At 33.7% G+C, this 23,276-nt stretch overlaps 1 protein-coding gene across 1 annotated transcript in view; it reads right to left on the bottom strand.

The window, feature by feature from the left end:
* The window catches only part of LOC134263798 (uncharacterized), a 96,466-nt gene extending 74,027 nt beyond the window's left edge, over window positions 1-22,439 (bottom strand). The window contains exon 1 of the mRNA XM_062746180.1: window positions 22,343-22,439. Within this exon, the coding sequence (XP_062602164.1) occupies window positions 22,343-22,439 (97 nt within the window). The remainder of the gene's footprint in view (window positions 1-22,342) is intronic.
* Window positions 22,440-23,276: the final 837 nt, after the last annotated feature.

Raw genomic sequence — 23,276 nt, 5'->3', positions numbered from 1 at the left:
TGACACATTGCAAGGAATTAACATTGAAAGTTTCAAAACGATTGCTTGATTAGTTATTGAGAAAATAGAAATTAAAGAATTTTAACATTCCCCTGGTTTCCATGGCAATAATCAATTATTTGAAAATTTTAAATGCATGGCGCACAACTACAGATAATAATCATTAAAATAAAAAGAGTTTCATGACGAACGTTCAAGGGACCAGAGAGAACACTCTCGGACAAAATTCGTCGTTTTTTACAGGTTTCCATGGCAACTGTAGACATATTGGAACTGAACGACCTCACTGCACAACTACAACCAGTGATCGTCCTTTGAGGAAAGTTTCAGGAAGATTGCCCCAGCCATCTCCGAGAAACAGCCTGGATAAAAAAAACATGCGTACAATATCAATATGTCGTCCCCGACTTTGTTCGGGGCGACATAATAATAGGAAACCGACGGAAAACAATAAGGTCTTCCGAAGGAAGTCGGAAGACCTTAATAAGAACTAGAAACGATCTTGTTGCGAGCAACGAGAGGTCGTCCGTCCGTTTCAGGAAAAGGACTTAAAATCGAGTTGAAAAAGTGATAAAAAAATTAGTCACAAATGGGATTAAACACAGGTCGCCAGCGTGAAAATCCGACGCGCTTTTTTCCTCTATATTCCCAACACGCTCAAATCACGTGTTTGAGTCCACTGGTCCAAATGTACTTGAATATACTTCTTCAACAATTCTCCTGTCTAAGAATCACGAAAGGCACGCCACTATTTATTATTTTGCGCCAAACGCCACAAGTTAATCTACGCGCCTTTTCTTTGGAATGTTTCATTAAATAGGCGTGATAGCTTCAATAGAATAAAGAAACAGGAACGTTCTTTAAGCTTAATTTAGAGGTTTAGAAAATATATTTAACATATTGTACATATTCTATATCTTATATACGTATAAGCAACACAAAAGAAGTGAAATGGTAATCATTTTTAATTTATTTAATTACCCGTTTATCCCCAAAGTGAACTAACCCGATTCTTTACACTTTCATCAAAAGGTAGAAATGGTTCGGTGAAAGACATGTCTCGCCTTCGACGGTCAAGGATCAGATTTCATTTATGTTCAATGTTCAATGTTCAACTTTAAATATCTTTGAGAAAAAAATGTTATATAAACTCCATTGAAGATCTTATTTAAAAAAGGGTTTCTTATTTTTGTCTTTTGTATTACTTTTATATGACTCAAGTGTGCACGGGAAACACAGTGGTTACTTTTGTGAAAAACGAATAAATTTTAAATGCTGCTCTAAATATATTTATGTATACAGTACGCCTGCAACGGTACACCTGTCTAAGAATCATTAAGGGCGGGCCACTATTCATAATCTGACAACAAATACCACGAGTAAATATTCGTGCCTATATCATTTGGACTGATCTATCAAATAGGTGTGATAGCTTCAATGAAATTAAATATTAAAGAACAAAGTACGGTATTAGCAGTAATTCGCCGCCAAAAATACGATATTTTAATCTTCTTTGAACAATTTTTTGATGTTATGCTTTGAAGTAAGGAAGATGCGAACTAAATTCTACAGGCATAATCATGACGTAATTTTTAACTATGACGTCACTAATGCGCTCTAAACATGGAATGGTCGTCTAAAATCGTTAAATTATATTGAAAAATGAGTAATCTTTGCTGAAATTAGACCCTTTCACATGCAACAACCACTTTTATACTCTGCATACATGTATAAGTTCATCATTACATATCGCAGTTACACTATTAAAATTGTGTTGGTTGTCACCTGTGATCAATATGAATTTTGCAAAAGTTAACATTCGGAAAAAAGATATTTTACCGACACAATTTTCCTGACATCGATATTAATGACGCATAATTGATACCAAATGAGATTTTCTTATTTCAAGTGCCATCACTGGATATTGTACACTATTGATACCTGAATATGAATACAATATTTTGAAAACAAAGAATAAATGGTACCTAAAGATGCCGCTTGTTTACTTATGCTGTTTGTTCATCATCTACACAAGTGTATAGACTGTAGTGTCCGTTGGTTGTACAAATAGTATTGAACAACAGTACTAAAATATCATAGACCTCAGAAATAGACAATTTTTTTTTTATTTATTAAAATATTAATTTAAAAGAAAATCGGAAATACCTTATATCAGTACATGTATATTTATATTTTCTACGAGTCTTCATCAATGTACATGTACATGTGTATAGTCTTACTAAAGTCATAGTGTGACCTCCGAACAATAATATGACAACCATAAATAATACAATGAAATGTATACATGTACATGTAGTATGCACATTATTAGTCCGAAATAGCACAAACAAATACAAATGTTTATTTTATTACATGTTATTTTCGGGGCAAATATTTCATGCAGCATTATCCAAAGTTATAGAGTACATGTTTAGGCAAATTTATTTTTTGAAGTTAGTGGTAGATCAGGAAGGGGGGGTGGTCTTGCTAAAACGTGGAATGGAAAAGGGAACGGAAAATTAGTGTCAATGAAATATACTACATTCGGAATAAATCACAAGAAAGCAAATTTCTTGATATAAAAGTCATATATAATGAAAATTCTTCTATTTTTTAAGCGTGTTCATAAAAAGAAATATGGTTTTGAAAAAAGCGGTTCATATAGCGGAAGGAAAAAGGCTATAGGTGTGTGTATACATGTACCTGTATCTTTAAAGACATACCCCGGGCATGTTTGACACACAGGTGCTTGGGGACAGGAACCCCCACCCCCCACCCTCCCGTGTTCCGTACCCCAAGGATTATTTGACTTTTTTGAGTAAAATATTTTTCAAAAAACATGTATAACCTGTTTTATATACACACTGTTGTTTTAGCTTTATTTTAGTCCTTAATACGTTAATTCGATTGTATGTATCTTTTTTTATGAGACACAAATACGGGTTTCCCCCTTTTAGAAATAGTAAAAATGACGACTTCCGTTCACGAACATTTGAAATGCCGAGTCGCGGTAGATAAATATGAAAATCCTCAGGACTGGAAATACATGGGACACAAATTAGCGATGAATCAATTAATTAATCATCTCTGAAGACATTGAAACCTTTACTTCCAGTTGGTAAGTAGCTTTCATCATAATTTTTTGAAGATTTCCTACCGAAGGGTCGAATATCGTATGTTGAAGTTGCCAACCTTCTTCTGTTATAGTATCAGTGAGGGTGAATTTTTTAAAGGGATAGTATTAGCTTTGATTTTGGATTTTTCAATTGTAATACTTTGAAAATATATCATAGAAAAATATTTTAAGAATATTTCAAAATATTTTCAAAAAAGTCCAATAATCCTTGGGGTACGGAACACGGGAGGGGGGGGGGGGGTCCTGTCCCCAAGCACTTGTGGTTTGCCATTCAGCTGATGCAGACATGTACATGTATGTAAGAATCCAGGAATCTTGTAGAGAGGAGGGCAGATTTGGATCGAGGCAGGGGCTCACAACCTCACCAAAATTGATTTTTTAAATCTAATGTATATTTTGGACACAAAGCCCCCCCCCTTTAAATCCGCCAGCTTTGCAGTGACATGATATGCATATCAAGAAATTCAAATATAAATAGCTGAAACATTAAAGAAAATTCTTGAGAATTAATTCAAAACATTTTTTTTTCTCTAATTAAAGCGACCTTAGTATAAAATGTTTACATCATTGCTCATTCAAGGTGTGTACCAAAGTTATCCTGCTATGGTTGCCTCTAATCATAATCTTCAAATTTTTTTTTTTAGATTTCAGTTTCCTCACCATGGATCATTTAGATATCAAAATTTTGCCATCACTTTTTCCAGACACTGTATACGCTTTTAACTCAATAATTGCCATTGAACCCCCCTTCCGCCCTTCACATACTTTTTGTTAATGTGATTAAGGCTGACTGGAAGTAATTGTACGTTTGAAGTTTCCTATAAACTTCAAAACCTACGAAGGAGGAAGGGAAAAATTAAACAAACGAAATCTTCGAAGAAATAAGTATTTACTCATTAAATATGTCAATATTTGTACATGTAATCATGTAAGTTTATTGTTTCACAATAGTTTTAAGTAAACTTGTCACTTTACATACTCTCAGAGGTTTACATGTTGTATATTTCTATATATGTAATGTATAGTTTTGATTAAAGTAAACGAAAACTTTAAAATATGTTGACTTTTCCGAGTGCCAATTTCTCCGAGACCTCCGTGCACGGTATACAAACTTCGGGCAGCCTAAAGTTGTAAGTTATGTTATAAAAAACGTACTGAGAGAAGATAAGTTTGAACTTAATTAATCCCCCTTCCAAATCAAACCGCTTGGATCTTTCAGGGTAAGTTTATTATATTCTACCCCTGCCCCTCTTAAAAGCAAAATTCTTGCCGTACGTCACTGCTATATGTCGGCGATTTTTGTGAATAAGAGACAGGACATAACTAAATCATCTTGTATTTAATAATGAGGGATTAAATATGCATAAGATATACCGTTTATGATAAAATTTGTGTTATTTGAGGGATTTGATCTAGGTATAATCATATTTTCCGTTTCGATCCGCGTTTTAGCAACACCAGGAAAAGGGGGGTGCTAATTTGGTAAAAAAAAAAAAAGAAAGAAAAGAAAGAAAGACTTGTACCCTTGTTAGTTGGTGGGTTCCATGGGCCATGCAATTTATGAAAGGCCCGTGCGTCCCGGGAATGGGGATTGCAAATAGTTGGTGTGGTTTTTTTTTTTGCTCACTATCTATTACATAAATGCCTTAAAATTAAGAAAATTTTGGGGATAGGGACTACTAAACAATACATATATAACATGTAATTCTCCTGTAAATACGTACATTAAATGATCATAGTCTTCCATACTATTGTTCTAATAAATGTAAATATTAACTTTCTTGTTATTCGAGTTTTTTTTTCCAACTGTTTGTGCACATTACTTACCATATTTTTGAGAATTGAACTTTTTTGTCACTAAGGACATCCCCGGACACACGAATTTTCCCCTCAGTACATAATTTGCATAAGTAGATTTTTCTCAATTGATTTAACAGAAATACATGAAATAGCTGATACTATTATTATTGAGACCTGCAATAAAATGAGAGTAAATATCCACGAGAAAAGTATTATGAAATCAACAACTTAATTTCTTCAATATATAATGAAACCTGTGTCCTAGCGATTAAGTAGAAATTTTCCGATTACGCTTATTGTACACGTAAATGTATGACGTCGCGTCAAAATTCTTCGTAAAATCTCGACGTTCTGCTATAAAAGGTACTGTATTCAGCGTTATTTTTCCAATGCATAAATTTAAGTCAGGTATATAAATTATATATCATTTGATTCTAAAAATTCTAAGCTTCTTAAAATGTTTTGAACGGAGCGGGTCTGACATCCGGCATTTTTTGGCTAATACCGTACTTTGTTCTTAAACAACTTCTTATCGCATTTATTTTATTTCGACGTTAAGCAAGTAAATTTAACACATTGCACACAAGTATCTAGTCAAATTACACTAAAGCAGTAAACGGAAATTAAGTTTTATGATTGTCACTAAATTGCAGCGTACTAATAGGTGAAAGTCCACGTAGTTTTTTTACTTTCAATGTATCATTTAGTCAAACGCTCAACTGACTCCATACGCCCCTACTCGCGAAATGGCTGAGTTGACAGAGACAGCCGCCATCTTGGGCCCGCTTCAGATTTTCAAATATTAATATCTAGAATTCAGATTAACCAATGTTCAAACAAATTATATAGTAAGCATCTATAGATAAGTCACTATTAATATTCCCAAAATAAATGAAAAATATTGGAAAACAAAAAAATTAGAAAATAGGTTTTTTTCAATTTGCATATCTTAACGAAAGGAAGTATTGACGACGAACAAAAGGTCGCGTCCTGGCTAGTATCTATCACGATCTATAATCCCTGAAAGTTTCACTTTGATATCTCTTACCGTTTTAAAGTTATATTGTGGACAAAATGTCATTTTAATTTCAGGAAATTGTCCATAACTTGGCACCGGAAGTGACTTTCCAAAAAATACCTCGGATATAATAAATTCATGTTACAACACATTTGTTCTGAAAATTTCATGTAATTTCAAGCAGTAGTCTTTGAGAAATCGCGTGCACAAAATTAGAAAGTCAAAAAAATAAGAATAACTAGATACGATCTCGTTGCGAGCAACGAGAGGTCTTCCGTCCGATTCAAGAAAAAAAAATCGTAAAATTAAGCTGAAAAATGATTCAATATTTTGGGAACAAGGAGGATTGATCCCAGGTCACCACCGTGAATGCGTTTTTTTTTTACCTTTTGTCCCCAACGCACAAACCATTAAGCTATTAGGAGTACTGCTTTTAATATACTTTTGTATACTTTTTCAACATGACTCCTTTCTAAGTATTACAAATGGCGGTTACTATTCCTAATTTCGCACCCAACGCTACGAGTAAATATTCACGCCTTTTTTTGTACTGATCTTTTAAATAGGTGTGATGGCTTAAATGAAATTGAACAAATAAAACGTTCTTATCGCTTTTATTTTATTTCCACGTTAAGAACATATATTTAAAACATTGTACGCATTACATATTGTATCTAGCCAAGTTACACTAAAGCAGTGAAACGGAAATCAAGTTTGACAATGAATTGCAACATACTATTACGTGAAAGTCCAAGTAGTTTATAACATTTCATGTATACTTATGTCAGAATCATTTAATCAAACGTTTAGCTGCCTCAATAAGCCCCTACTAAAGCAGTAAAACGTAAATTAAGTTTGAAGATTGTCACTGAATTGCAGCATACTGATAGGTGAAAGTCCATGTAGATTTTTAATTTTCATTTATCATTTATTCAAACGCTCAGCTGACTCCATAAAGCCCTACTCGCGAAATGGCGGAGTAAGCAGAGACAGCCGCCATCTTGGGTCCGCTTCAGATTTTCAAATATTAATATCTAGAGTTCTGATTAACCAATATCCACACAACTTATATAGAAAGCATCAATGAAAGGGTCTCTATTATCATTCCAAAAATAAATAAAAAATGTTGAAAAACAAAAAAAGTTAGAAAATACGATTTTTACAATTCGCTTCTCCTAACGACAGGAAGTACTGACGACGAGCAAAGTGTTGCGTCCCGGATGGTATATATCACGATCTATAATCCCTGAAAGTTTCATGTTGATATTTTTTACCGTTTTTGAGTTTAATCGCGAACAAAATGTCATTTTATTTTCAGGAAATTGTCCGTAACTTGGCACCGGAAGTGAGTTTCCAAATTTTCTCTCGGATATATAAAATTCATGTAAATTAATGAAAATTTCACGTCATTCCCTCCAGTAGTCTTCGAGAAATCGCGTGCACAAAATTAGAAAGTCAAAAAAATAATAAAAAGAATAATAATAATAATAAGAAGAAACAGTAGAATCACAATAAGGTCTTAGGTGAAGACGGAAGACCTTAATAATAACTAGAAACGATCTCGTTGCGAGCAACGAGAGGTCTTCCGTCCGATTCAGGAAAAGAACCTAAAATCCAGCTGAAAAAATAATAAAAAATTTGGTCACAAAGGGGATTGAACCCAGGTTGCCAGCGTGAAAATCCGACGCGCTTTTTTCCTCTTTATTCCAAACACTCTCACATCACACGTTTGAGTCCACTGCTCCAATTGTACTTGAATATACTTCTTCATCAATACACCTGTCTAAGAATCACGAAAGGCACGCCACTCTTTATCATTTTGCGCCAAATGCCACAAGTTCATCTGCGCGCCTTTTCTTTGGAATGTTTCATTAAATAAGTGTGAGAGCTTCAATAGAATAAAGAAAAAGGAATGTTCTTTAAGCCTAAATTTGAGGTTTAGAAAATATTTTTAACAGATTGTACATATTATATATCTTATATAGGTAAGCAACACAAAAGAAGTGAAATGGTAATCAGTTTTAACTTTTTTTTAATTATCCGTTTATCCCCAAAGTGAACTAACCCGATTCTTTACACCTTCATGAAAAGGTAGAAATGGTTCGATGAAACACATGTCTCGCCCTTCGACGGTCAAGGAATCAGATTTCATTTATGTTCAATGTTCAACTTCAAATATCTTTGAGAAAAGAATGTTAATATAAACTCCATTAGACGATCTTATTTAAAAAAGGTTTTCTTATTTTTGTCTTTTGAATTACTTTTTTATGACTCAAGTTTGCACGGGAAACACAGTGGTTACTTTTGTAAAAAACGAATAAATGTTCAATACTGCTCTAAATATAGTTATGTATACAGTACGCCTGCAACAGCACACCTGTCTTAGAATCATAAAAGGCGGGCCACTATTCATAATCTGGCAACAAACACCACGAGTAAATATTCGTGCCTATCTTTTGGACTTATCTATCAAATTGGTGTGATAGCTTCCATGAAATTAAATATTAAATTAAACAATTTCTTATCGCTTTTATTTTATTTCGACGTTAAGAAAGTAAAAACACATTGCACACACGTATCTAGCCCAATTACACTAAAGCAGTAAACGGAAGTTAAGTTTTCAGATTGTGGCTGAATTGCAGCGTACTAATAGGTGAAAGTCCACGTAGTTTTTTACTTTCCATGTATCATTTAGTCAAACGCTCAACTGACTCCAAAAGGCCCAACTTGTAAAATGGCGGACTTGACAGAGACAGCCGCCATCTTGGGCCCGCTTCAGATTTTCAAATATTAATATTTAAAGTTCAGATTAACCAATGTTCAAACAAATTATATAGTAAGCATCTATAGAAGAGTCACTATTATTATTCCCAAAATTAATGAAAAATATTGGAAAACAAAAAAGTTAGAAAATACGTTTTTTTTTTCAATTTGCTTATCCTAACGACAGGAAGTATTGACTACGAACGAAAGGTCGCGTCCTGGCTAGTATCTATCACGATCTATAATCCCTGAAAGTTTCACTTTGATATCTCTTACCGTTTTAAAGTTATATCGTGGACAAAATGTCATTTTAATTTCAGGAAATTGTCCATAACTTGGCACCGGAAGTGACTTTCCAAAAAATCTCTCGGATATAATAAATTCATGTAACAACACATCTGTCTTGAAAATTTCATGTAATTTCATCCAGTAGTCTTTGAGAAATCTCGTGCACAAAATTAGAAAGTCAAAAAAATAAGAAGAATAACTAGATACGTTCTCGTTGCGAGCAACGAGAGGTCTTCCGTCCGATTCAGGAAGAAAAAACCCACGTAAAATCGAGCTGAAAAGTGATTCAAAATTTTGGTCACAAGGAGGATTGAACCCAGGTCGCCAACGATAATGCAAAGTTTTTGCTTTTATCCTCAACACACAAACCATTAAGCTATTGGGAGTACTGCTCTAAATGTATAATTGTCTAATCTTTTGCCACAGTACACCTATCTAAGAATTAAAAAAGGTGGGCCACTATTCATAATATCGCGCCAAACACCACGAGTAAATCATCGCACATTATCTTTGGATGGATCTATTGAATAGGTGTGATAGCTGTAATGAAATTAATACATAAAACGTTCTTATCGCCTTTCAGGAAAAGAAACTTAAATCGAGCTGAAAAAGTGATAAAAAAAGATTTGCTCACAAAGGGGATTGAATCCAGGTTGCCAGCGTGAAAATCCAACGTACTTTTTTCCTCCTTATTCACAACATGCTTAAATTACGCGTTTGAGTCCACTGCTATAAATGTACTTGAAAATACTTCTTCAACAATACACCTGTCTAAGAATCACGAAAGGTGCGCCACAATTTATAATTTTGCCCCAAACGCCACAAGTAAATCTGCGCGCCTTTTCTTTGGAATGTTTCATTAAATAGGTGTGATAGCTAGGTTCTATAGAATAAAGAAAAAAGAACGTTTTCAGCGCTTAAATTTCGAGGTTTAGAAATTTGAATATATTTCACAGATTGTACATATTCTATATCTTATATAGGTAAGTAACACAATAGAAGTGAAATGGTAATCATTTTTAACTTTTTTTTAATTACCCGTTTATCCCCAAAGTGAACTAACCCGATTCTTTACACCTTCATGAAAAGATAGAAATGATTCGATGAAAGACATGTCTCGCCATACGGCGGTCAAGGAAACAGATTTCATATATGTTCAATGTTCAACTTTAAATATCATTGAGAAAAGAATGTTAATATAAACTCCATGAGATGATCTTATTTTAAAAAAAGTTTTCTTATTTCTGTCTTTTTTATTAGTTTAATATGACTCATGTATGCATGGGAAACACATTGGTTACGTTTGTGAAAAACTAATAAATTTTGAATACTGCTCTAAATATAGTTATTTATACAGTACACCTGCAACAGTACACCTGTCTAAGAATCATAAAAGGCGGGCCACTATTCATAATCTGTCGAAAAACACCACGAGTTAATATTCGTGCTTATTCTTTGGACTGATCTATCAAATAGATGTGATTGCTTAAATGGAATTAAATATTAAATTAAACAACTTAAGTTAACTTAAAAAACGCCTTTATTTTTTTTCGACGCTAAGAAAGTAAATTTAACACATTGCACACACGTATCTACCCAAATTACACTAAAGCAGTAAAACGGAAATTAAGTTTTAAGATTGAAACGTAACTGCAGCGTACTAATAGGTGAAAGTCCATGTAGTTTTTTTACTTTTCATTTATCATTAAGTCAAACGCTCAGCTGCATCCATAAACCCCTACTCGCGAAATGGCGGAGTTAGCAGAGACAGCCGCCATCTTGGGTCCGCTTCAGATATTCAAATATTAATATCTAGAGTTCTGATTAACCAATATCCAAATAACTTATATAGTAAGCATCTATCAAAGGGTCTCTATTATCAATCCAAAAATAAATAAAAAATGTTGAAAAACAAAAAAGTTAGAAAATACGATTTTTTCAATTCGCTTGTCCTAACGACAGGAAGTACTGACGACGAACAAAGTGTTGCGTCCCGGATTGTATATATCACGATCTATAATCCCTGAAAGTTTCATGTTGATATCTTTTACCGTTTGTGAGTTTAATCGCAGACAAAATGTCATTTTATTTTCAGGAAATTGTCCGTAACTTGGCACCGGAAGTGAATTTCCAAATTTTCTCTCGGATATATAAAATTCATGTTACGACACATTTTTTCTGAAAATTTCACGTCATTCCATCCAGTAGTCTTCGAGAAATCGCGTGCACAAAATTAGAAAGTCAAAAAAATAATAAAAAGAATAATAATAATAATAAGAAGAAACAGTAGAATCACTATAAGGTCTTCCGTGAAGACGGAAGACCTTAACTAGATACGATCTCGTTGCGAGCAACGAGTGGGTTTCGTCAAATTTTCGATGAAATTCATCAAAATCAGGAATTTATCGTAATATCCGATTATCGTATTATCTGATCGACTTAAAAACCGTAAAATAGAATTCCGCTTAATCTGATCGACTTATATACCGACAGATAGAAATGTTCTAGAATAATGACGTCACATGCGCAATAAGAATGCGCGTACGGTTCAAATATTCAAAATGGAGGATATCAATATATAAGCTGTCATATCATTGGTTGACCAATCACAGCCATCGTTAAATGTCCGCCATTGTAACTAAAGATAAGTTATTTACTTCTAAAACGCGAGGACATGTTCTGTCAAAACAGAATGCTTATAGATAAGATTGAAACGTAACTGCAGCGTACTTATAGGTGAAAGTCCATGTAGTTTTTTTACTTTTCATTTATCATTAAGTCAAACGCTCAGCTGCCTCCATAAACCCCTACTCGCGAAATGGCGGAGTTAGCAGACACAGCCGCCATCTTGGGTCCACTTCAGATTTTCAAATATTAATATCTAGAGTTCTGATAAACCAATATCCAAACAGCTTATATAGTAAGCATCAATCAAAGGGTCTCTATTACCATTCCAAAAATAAATAAAAAATGTTGAAAAACAAAAAAGTTAGAAAATACAATTTTTTCAATTCCCTTCTCCTTACGACAGGAAGTACTGACGACAAACAAAGTGTTGCGTCCTGGATTGTAAATATCACGATCTATAATCCCTGAAAGTTTCATGTTGATATTTTTTACCGTTTTTGAGTTTAATCGCGGACAAATTGTCATTTTATTTTCAGGAAATTGTCCGTAACTTGGCACCGGAAGTGAGTTTCCAAAATTTCTCTAGGATATATAAAATTCATGTTACGGCACATCTTTTCTGAAAATTTCACGTCATTCCCTCCAGTAGTCTTCGAGAAATCGCGTGCACAAAATTAGAAAGTCAAAAAAATAATAAAAAGAATAATAATAACTAGATGCGATCTCGTTGCGAGCAACAAGAAGGTCTTCCGTCCGAGTTGTAGAGATATAATTAAACGAGCAATATCTGAAAATTATAATTTTCGATGAAATTCATCAAAAGCAGGAATTTATCGTAATATCCGATTATCGTATTATCGGATCGACTTATACAGCGTAAAATAGAATTCCGGTTAATCTGATCGACTTATATACCGACAAATAGGAATGTTCTAATATCTAGAGTTTTAATTTATTAATATTCAAACAAATTATATAGTAAGCATCAAGAAAAGAGTCTCTATTAACTCTCCAAAAAAAATTAAAAATATAGAAAAACAAAAAAGTTAAAAAATACGATTTTTTTAATTCCCTTGTCGTAACGACCGGAAGTACCGACGACGAGCGAAAGGTCGCGTCCTGGAAGGGGAATATCACGATCTATAATCCCTGAAAGTTTCATGTTGATATCTTTTACCGTTCTTGAGTTTAACCGCGGACAAAATGTCATTTTAATTTCAGGAAATTGTCCGTAACTTGACACCGGAAGTAAATTTCAAAATTTTCTCTCGGATATATAAAATTCATGTTACGACAAATCTTTTCTGAAAATTTCACGTCATTCCATCAAGTAGTCTTCGAGAAATCGCGTGCACAAAATTAGAAAGTCAAAAAAATAATAAAAAGAATAATAACTAGATGCGAACTCGTTGCGAGCAACGAGAAGGTCTTCCGTCCGAGATGTAGAGATATAATTAAACGAGCAATATCTGAAAATTATAATTTTCGATGAAATTCATCAAAAGCAGGAATTTATCGTCATATCCGATTATCGTATTATCGGAATGACTAATAAAGCGTAAAATAGAATTCCGGTTAATCTGATCGACTTATTTACCGACAAATAGGAATGTTCTAGAATAATGACGTCACATGCGCAATTAGGATGCGCGTACGGTTCAAATATTCAAAATGGAGGATATCGATATATAAGCTGTCATATCATTGGTTGACCAATCACAGCCATCGTTAAATGTCCACCATTGTAACTAAATATAAGTTGTTTACTTCTAAAACGCGAGGACATGTTCTGTCAAAACAGAATGCTTATAGATATGAGCTAATAGTTTCTGAATTAGTGCATTAAAAATCACTAGAAATATTCCGTTGGAAACCTCTCAAAAAGATCTATATGATAGACTGATCTATCGAACAGGTGTGATAGCTTCAATGAAATTAAATATTAAATTAAACAACTTCTTATCGCCTTTATTTGTTTCGACGCAATTACACTAAAGCAGTAAAACGGAAATTAAGTTTTAAGATTGTCAGTGAATTGCAGCGTACTGAAGGGTGAAAGTCCATGTAGTTTTTTTACTTGTCATCTTGGGTCCGCTTCAGATTTTCAAATATAAATATCTAGAGTTCTGATTAACCAATGTTCAAACAAATTATATAGTAAGCATTGATCAAAGGGTCTCTATTACCATTCCAAAAATGAATAAAAAATGTTGAAAAACAAAAAAGTTGAAAAATACGATTTTTTCAATTTGCTTCTCCTGACGACAGAAAGTATAGACGACGAACAAAATGTCGCGTCCTGGATGATAGATATCACGATCTATTATCCCTGAAAGTTTCATGTTGATATCTTTTACCGTTTTTGAGTTTAATCGCGGACAAAATGTCATTTTAATTTCAGGAAATTGTCCGTAACTTGGCACCGGAAGTGAGTTTCCAAATTTTCTCTCGGATATAATAAATTCATGTTACAACACATCTGTCCTGAAAATTTCATGTAATTCCATCCAGTAGTCTTTGAGAAATCGCGTGCAAAGATTGAGCATTCTGGCCCCTTGTGACCCCTTATTACGTAAGATATACTTAAAAGTTGAAAATATGTTTTTGCAAATAGTCTAAAATTAATAAAAATCGAAAAATCAAGCAGAAAAAGTGATAAAATTTTTTGGTCACAAGCGGGATCGAACCCGGGTCGCCCGCGTGACAATCCAACGCGCTAACCATTCGGCCATCGGGATAGCCGCTTCGCGTTTTCAAATGCAAATATCTTGAGATTGGCTCGGTCGATTTTAAAACAAATTACATATTTGGATTCATAAAAGAGGTCTTTATGCAATACCAATACCAAAATATTTAAAAAAAAAAGTTGAAAAATTGCGTTTTTTAAATTCGCTTCCGGTTTCGACCGGAAGTATTGACGACGCACGAAAGGTTGCGTCATGGATGGTATATATCACGATCTATAGTCCCTGAAAGTTTCATGTTGATATCTTTTACCCTTTTCGAGTTAAATCGCGGACAAAATGTCATTTTTATTTCAGGAAATTGTCCGTAACTTGGCACCGGAAGTGAGTTTCCAAATTTTTTCTCGGATATATAAAATTCATGTTACAACACATCTTTCCTGAAAATTTCACGTCATTCTATCCAGTAGTCTTCGAGAAATCGCGTGCACAAAATTAGAAAGTCAAAAAAATAATAAAAAGAATAACTAGATGCGATCTCGTTGCAAGCAACGAGAAGGTCTTCCGTCCGAGTTGTAGAGATATAATTAAACGAGCAATATCTGAAAATTATAATTTTCGATGAAATTCATCAAAAGCAGGAATTTACCGTAATATCCGATTATCGTATTATCGGATCGACTTAAACAGCGTAAAATAAAATTCCGGTTAATCTGATCTACTTATATACCGACAAATAGGAATGTTCTAGAATAATGACGTCACATGCGCAATTAGGATGCGCGTACGGTTCAAATATTCAAAATGGAGGATATCAATATATAAGCTGTCATATCATTGGTTGACCAATCACAGCCATCGTTAAATGTCCGCCATTGTAACTAAATATAAGTTGTTTACTACTAAAACGCGAGGACATGTTCTGTCAAAACAGAATGCTTATAGATAAGATTGAAACGTAACTGCAGCGTACTAATAGGTGAAAGTCCATGTAGTTTTTTTACTTTTCATTTATCATTAAGTCAAACGATCAGCTGCCTCCATAAACCCCTACTCGCAAATAGGTGGAGTTAGCAGAGACAGTCGCCATCTTGAGTCCGCTTCAGATTTTCAAATATTAATATCTAGAGTTCTGATTAACCAATATCCAAACAACTTATATAGAAAGCATCAATGAAAGGGTCTCTATTATCATTCCAAAAATAAATAAAAAATGTTGAAAAACAAAAAAGTTAGAAAATACGATTTTTTCAATTCGCTTCTCCTAACGACAGGAAGTACCGACGACGAACAAAGTATTGCGTCCCGGATTGTATATATCACGATCTATAATCCCTGAAAGTTTCATGTTGATATCTTTTACCGTTTTTGAGTTTAATCGCGGACAAAATGTCATTTTATTTTCAGGAAATTGTCCGTAACTTGGCACCGAAAGTGAGTTTCCGAATTTTCTCTCGGATATAATGAATTCATGTCACAACACATCTGTTCTGAAAATTTCATGTAATTTTATCTAGTAGTCTTCAAGAAATCGCGTGCACAAAATTAGAAAATTCTGGCCCCTTGTGACCCTTTATTACGTAAGATATACTTAAAAGTTGAAAACATGTTTTTGCAAATAGTCTAAAATTAATAAAAATCGAAAAATCAAGCAGAAAAAGTGATAAAATTTTTTGGTCACAAGCGGGATCGAACCCGGGTCGCCCGCGTGACAATCCAACGCGCTAACCATTCCGCCATCGGGATCGCAGCTTCGCGTTTTCAAATGCTAATATCTCGAGATTGGCTCGGTCGATTTTAAAACAAATTACATATTTGGATTCATAAAAGAGGTCTTTATGCAATTCAAATACAAAAATATTAAAAAAGAAAAGTTGAAAAATTGCGTTTTTTAAATTCGCTTCCGGTTTCGACCAGAAGTATTGACGACGCACGAAAGGTTGCGTCCTGGATGGTATATATCACGATCTATAGTCCCTGAAAGTTTCATGTTGATATCTTTTACCCTTTTTGAGTTAAATCGCGGACAAAATGTCATTTGTATTTCAGGAAATTGTCCGTAACTTGGCACCGGAAGTGAGTTTCAAGATTTATTCTCGCATATATAAAATTCATGTTACAACACATCTTTCCTGAAAATTTCACGTCATTCCATCCAGTAGCCTTTGAGAAATCGCGTGCACAAAATTAGAAAGTCAAAAAAATAATAAAAAGAATAAGAAACAGTAGAATCACTATAAGGTCTTCCGTGAAGACGGAAGACCTTAATAATAAGAAACAGTAGAATCACTATAAGGTCTTCCGTGAAGACGGAAGACCTTAATAAGAAACAATAGAATCACTATAAGGTCTTCCGTGAAGACGGAAGACCTTAATAAGAAACAGTAGAATCACTATAAGGTCTTCCGTGAAGACGGAAGACCTTAATAATAACTAGAAACGATCTCGTTGCGACCAACGAGAGGTCTTCCGTCCGATTCAGGAAAAGAACCTAAAATCCAGCTGAAAAAATAATAAAAAATTTGGTCACAAAAGGGATTGAACCCAGGTTGCCAGCGTGAAAATCCGACGCGCTTTTTCCTCTTTATTCCAAACACTCTCACATCCCACGTTTGAGTCCACTGCTCCAATTGTACTTGAATATACTTCTTCATCAATACACCTGTCTAAGAATCACGAAAGGCACGCCACTCTTTATCATTTTGCGCCAAATGCCACAAGTTTATCTGCGCGCCTTTTCTTTGGAATGTTTCATTAAATAAGTGTGAGAGCTTCAATAGAATAAAGAAAAAGGAATGTTCTTTAAGCCTAAATTTGAGGTTTAGAAAATATTTTTAACAGATTGTACATATTCTATATCTTATATAGGTAAGCAACACAAAAGAAGTGAAATAGGAATCATTTTAACTTTTTTTAATTATCTGTTTATCGAGAAATTGCGTGCACAAAATTAGAAAGTCAAAAAAATAATAAAAAGAATAATAACTAGATACGATCTCGTTGCGAGCAACAAGTGGGTCTTCCGTCCAATTTTTGATGAAATGAGATAAGATTTTGACTGGGATTTTCATTCAGAATAATGTTTTTTAGGTAATTGATGTTGATTTGTGTAAATTTGTATTCGGACAGATGGAGAACATAAAACTTTATGTTCCAAAATCTCTTTAAGGTCATATAAATTATCACTTAAACAATTTAATTTCTTTGAAAAAATCGAGGGCTATATTTTTTTGACGAATAGAAATCATCAAACAATGTGTTTTTTAAATCGCTCAAATATTAAATAAAGTGAGATTTAAACGATTTAAATTTTCAAAAAATTTAAATTACTTCCAAAATTTAAAATCAAGTACAATATTTGTATTGTGAGATAAAGAGAGTATCATACAATGTGTTTGAAATATCCCAGAGGTCAAATAGAGTGAAATTTAAAAGATTTCATTATTTTTTCATAATTTAAATTGCTTCCAAATGTAAAATTATATACTAAATATATATTGTGACTGATAAAATACATCATACAATGTGTTTTGAAACCTCTCAGAGGTCAAATAGAGTGAGATTTATACGATTTTAATTTTTCAAAAAAATTAAATTGCTTCCAAATGTAAAATCAAGTACTAAATATGTATTGCAACAGATAGAGAACATCAAACAATGTCTTTTGAAATCTGATATAGCGCTTGATATTACATTTAGAAGCAATTTAAGTTTTTCAAAAAATTTAAATTGCTTCCAAATGTAAAATCAAGTACTAAATATGTATTGCGACAGATAGAAAACATCATACAATGTGTTTTGAAACTTCTCAGAGGTCAAATAGAGGGAGATTTAAACGATTTAAATTTTTCAAAAAATTTAAATTGCTTCCAAATGTAAAATCAATTACTATTTATATATTGTGACAGATAGAACATCACACAATGTGTTCTGAAACCTCTCAGAGGTCAAATTAAGTAAGATTCAAACGAATTAAATTTTTCAAAAAATTTAAATCGCTTCCAAATGTAAAATCAAGTACTATATATGCATTGCGACAGATAGAGAACATCACACAATGTGTTTTGAAACCTCTCAGAGGTCAAATTAAGTAAGATTTAAACGATTTAAATTTTTCAAAAAAATTTAATTGCTTCCAAATGTAAAATCAAGTACTATATATGTATTGCAACAGATAGAGAACATCATACAATGTGTTTAGAAACTTCCCAAAAGTCAAATAGAGTGAAATTTAAACGATTTAAATTTTTCAAAAAATTTAAATTGCTTCCAAATGTAAAATCAAGTACTATATATGTATTGCAACAGATAGAGAACAACATACAATGTGTTTTGAAACCCCTCAGAGGTCAAATAGAGTGAGATTTAAACGATTTAAGTTTTTCAAAAAATTCAAATTGCTTCCAACTGTAAAATCAAGTACTAAATATGTATTGTGACAGATACAGAACATTATACAATATGTTTTGAAACCTCTCAGAGGTCAAATTAAGTAGGATTTAAACGATTTAAATTTTTCAAGAAATTTAAATTGCTTCCAAATGTAAAATCAAGTACTATATATGCATTGCAAGAGATAGAGAACGTCATACAATGTGTTTTGACACCTCTCAGAGTTCAAGTAGAGAGAGATTTAAACGATTTAAATTTTTCAAAAAATTCAAATTGCTTCCATATGTAAAATCAAGTACTATATATGTATTGTGACAGATAAAACAACATACAATGTGTTTAGAAACCTCTCAGAGGTACATATAGTACTTGATTATACATTTAGTATCAATTTAAATTTTTTGAAAAATTCCGTTGGAGACAGAAGACCCTAACTATAAAGTCTGCTATTGCAAGCAATAGCATATGTCGCCCCATACTGGACAAGACTTTCATTTTTATCATTACTAAATCAATGGTCCATTAGCTAAGCTTGGACAACCATCGAGTCGTATCAGTCCTTTCCATTGTAAACGGAAGACTTTAATTGGGTACATCCCATTTTATTTTAGAATCATAGGAGAAGAAAGTAGTGCAGGAAAAAATTACAAGTTCCTACATTTGCAGACTTGCATAAAAGAAATTGGGCAGATGTACTGAACTGAGCCTCATACTTGTTTATTGGCAGTATCTTTCCTTCCAATAAAGCTTGGTAAATGTAATTTTTTAAGAAGATCAGCTGAATTATTTTGTGTATTATAACGCCAGTGAGAACTCTGAAATTTCACTTTCATTTTTAGAGACAAAATCGGACAAAATTCGTCGCTTTTTACAGGTTTCCATGGCAACGGTAGACATATTGGAACTGAACGACCTCACTGCACAACTACAACCAGTGATCGTCCTTTGAGGAAAGTTTCAGTAAGATTGCCCCAGCCATCTCCGAGAAACAGCCTGGATAAAAAAGACATGCGTACAATATCAATATGTCGTCCCCGACTTCGTTCGGGGCGACATAATAAGAAACAGTAGAATCACTATAAGGTCTTCCGTGAAGACGGAAGACCTTAATAAGAAACAATAGAATCACTATAAGGTCTTCCGTGAAGACGGAAGACCTTGATAATAAGAAACAGTAGAATCACTATAAGGTCTTCCGTGAAGACGGAAGACCTTAACAATATGTTCCCCAACTTCGTTTGGGGAACATAATTACTCTAAATTTGGATTATCTCCCTTTTACAAAATTGGTTTTACTTCTCATCTTGATATCTTGTGTTTGCTAAAAAAATATATGTTATTATTAGTAATACTTTTGAGAATTTTAAACAAATTATTAAACGTCACAAAGGTGGAAACACAGGCAAACTGTTTTACAGACTTTACTCATTGAAGGAGGATAAGATAAGTGTTCTGGCATTGAAAGGATTATGGAAAGAAACAAGTTGCTGGGTAACCGGGGTATCAAAATACATATTGCATGAAAGAAGGATATGGTACGGAAGCCCGTTGGTGCCACGTACGAAAAATATTTTATTGTCGGCCGCCACTTGTATATATTGGCGGCCGCCAAATAATTATGTGGCGGTCGCCACTTGTTATTTTGCGGCAGCCACTTATATATCTGGCGGCCGCCACTTAATATATGGCGTCCGCCACATAATTTTTATGGCGGCCGCCACATATTTTTCTGGTGGCCGCTATATAATATCTGGCGGCCGCCACATATTTTTCTGGCGGCCGCTATATAACATCTGGCGGCCGCCACTTATTATTTGGTTGCCGCCACATGATTTTTATTGGCGGCTGCCACCTAATTAATTGGCGGCCGCCAAATATTAAATATTATTAAATAAATTTTATCTGGCGGCTGCCACATAAATTTATATGGCGGCCGCCAGATAACACCTGGCTTCCTGAATCGCGCGCATGTTTTAATGTGTCATTTTAAGAGGTGGATACAGTGTAAAAATTATAATACCAACATCAATCAACCAAACTTGTCAGAGATTTATTATAAACCAACACTCCAATCCACACTTCTAATAGATCTGTTTTTGCATAGAGCAGATTAATATTTGATATGAATTATGCAAGTATTTGTAGAGTGTTTCTATTATTAAGAGCCTCATCAGGGGTCACGGACATAGATCATGGTGTTTCCTGTAAGCTATGATTGGTTGAGAATTAAATGAAGTTTTGCATTTTTGATTTCCAAGAATGGTGTTCCAATATTTCAGAATTCGTTTTTTATCATTTACTTTTTTATCAATATTATTAGCAGCGGTTGTGTCAACATCCATCATCTTAACCCAATAACACTCACCTTCTGCAAAATAATTTATTTGGCGGCCGCCATATAAATAATGTGGCGGCCGCCAAATAATAAATGGCGGCCGCCAGATATTAAGTGGCGGCCGCCAAACAATATTAGGTGGCGGCCGCCAATTAATAAGTGGCGGCCGCCAGATAAAATATATTTCATACGTGGCACCAACGGGCTTCCGTAATATGGAAATAACGAACAGTATTCAATCTCAACGTCCATTAAACAAAATAAGAGCAGAGCAAACACGGACCTCCGAAACATCAAAATAAATAAGTTTATTTCAAAAGTACGATCTTTTTAAAGCAACTCAGCTCGCGTCAAATTATGTCTTTTCTTGAACCGTTCCTTCCCTGTCCGACTGTTCATGGGCGCCGGCATCTGGATTTTATAGTCTCGGAGACATTTTTTTTTAAATACTTAACATTTAAACGTATATAAACAACAAATGTGTTATCATCTTGTTGTTTTCTTTAATTATCTATCAATTGAAATGAAAATATTCAAATTAAGGCCTTTGATATTGACTGGATGACTCGTACCTCGCACATAACGAATGGAGCGTATCTGAGTCAGCCGAGGATTGCCGGTTGCAGCTTTCCCAAAATGCACGACCTCAAGGAGGATGGCGGCCGAGCATTCGTATTCAAGGAATTTGGACTAACGTAGTTGCTAGCACTGGATAAGCGCTAGCAATAAGAAAATAAGCTCGAACCTTGGCGGCCGAGCATTCGTATTCAAGGAATTTGGACTAACGCAGTTGCTAGCGCTGGAGAGCGCTAGCAAATACAAAAAGAAGCTCTTCTCCAACCTTCTCTTTGTAAAAATTACACAGATTATGCATTTCCATTAGCTCATTTGCATGGAAAACCTCTATCTAGCCTTAAGTTACTTGCGTAGCAGAGAAAAAAGTTTTTCTAACGATTTTACATTACAACCCTCACATTTTCTGCCTCGATAGAAATTCATTGCACTTTTTTGTATCTTTTGCCAAACTTTCGAAGTTTTAGAAAAAACATAATACTTTTCTAAAGTACAGGAACATTTGATTCTTATCCATTTTTAGTCTACAGTTTAATATATGTTTACATAAAAGATTGAAAAAGTTCATATAAGAAAAAGTTAAAACTATGGTACATACATCGGTAATTTAACATTACCTATACGGTTCAACTAAAATTTTTAATAATTACAAAATCAAAATAGTTATCTGGTTGTACTTCGAAAGAAGTTGCTCTTCATATTATAATGTGATTATGGATACTTACGTGTACAATCTTTTCTATTATAATCAAGTGTAAATCCATCACGGCATTCACAGCCTCCAGCAAGTTCAAACTGAGAACATTCAAAGGGCGTGATCATTTCTAAGAAAAAAAAGTAAAAATATTAGTTTTAAACAACAGACTGAGAATTATGTGTGCATCTGTATAAAAAATTATGTTCATAAAATTTTGAGAAGGTTTGTCAATGAAAAGTTTTTCATGATTCTTAGTTTGTATTCATATTGTTTTTCAAACCTGATGTTTCGTGTATAACAGTTATATCTTCTATGTTGGACATATTTGAAATATCCACAACTGTTTTTAGATCCAAATCCAAAGTCAATATTGAGGAGGTGTTCATCATAACCATCAAATTATACTTCAATGAAAGAAAATGACTCGTGTAATATCTTAGGAAAGTTCAGGATATATTTTTATACGTATTCTGATTTCCCATAATCATTTAAAAGTGTTTGCTTTTTTCTATTGTATACAACATGTCCTGATCACCTCTAGAAATCCAATGAACGATATATCAAAGTCAAGATGTGCAACTCTTTCTCTAGAATCTCCAAAAAATTCGGATTTTTCGATTGTCTTCAGTATGGCATCATACCAATATAGGCCAAAATAAATCGTGAGAGATCTTGGATCATGAAGTCCTTGGTAATGTAATGTACGTTTGTCCTCTCCGTCCAAATTGCATCTATATATGAATGGACGTTTGTCGTTTTCAACCCAGAAAAATACTCTAAAACAATATCTGAAAGCTTTAGAATACATATTAATTGAAACAATTTCTCATTTCTGCTCCATTGTAGTTACTGTACTAAAATTAAAAAAAAATGTTGCTTTATTCTGAGGTCAATATCATGGACAAACTACTCAAAGGATACAATATTCACTGACCTAAAAGGGCAAAGTTAATATTGTAGTC

The sequence above is a fragment of the Saccostrea cucullata genome, unplaced genomic scaffold, assembly GCF_032062105.1.
Source record: "Saccostrea cucullata isolate Sc308-1 unplaced genomic scaffold, CSIRO_AGI_Scuc_v1 ctg983, whole genome shotgun sequence".
Lineage (NCBI taxonomy): Eukaryota > Metazoa > Mollusca > Bivalvia > Ostreida > Ostreidae > Saccostrea > Saccostrea cuccullata.
Note: the sequence above shows the minus strand (reverse complement) of the source record. Positions and strands in the feature narration are given on the sequence as shown.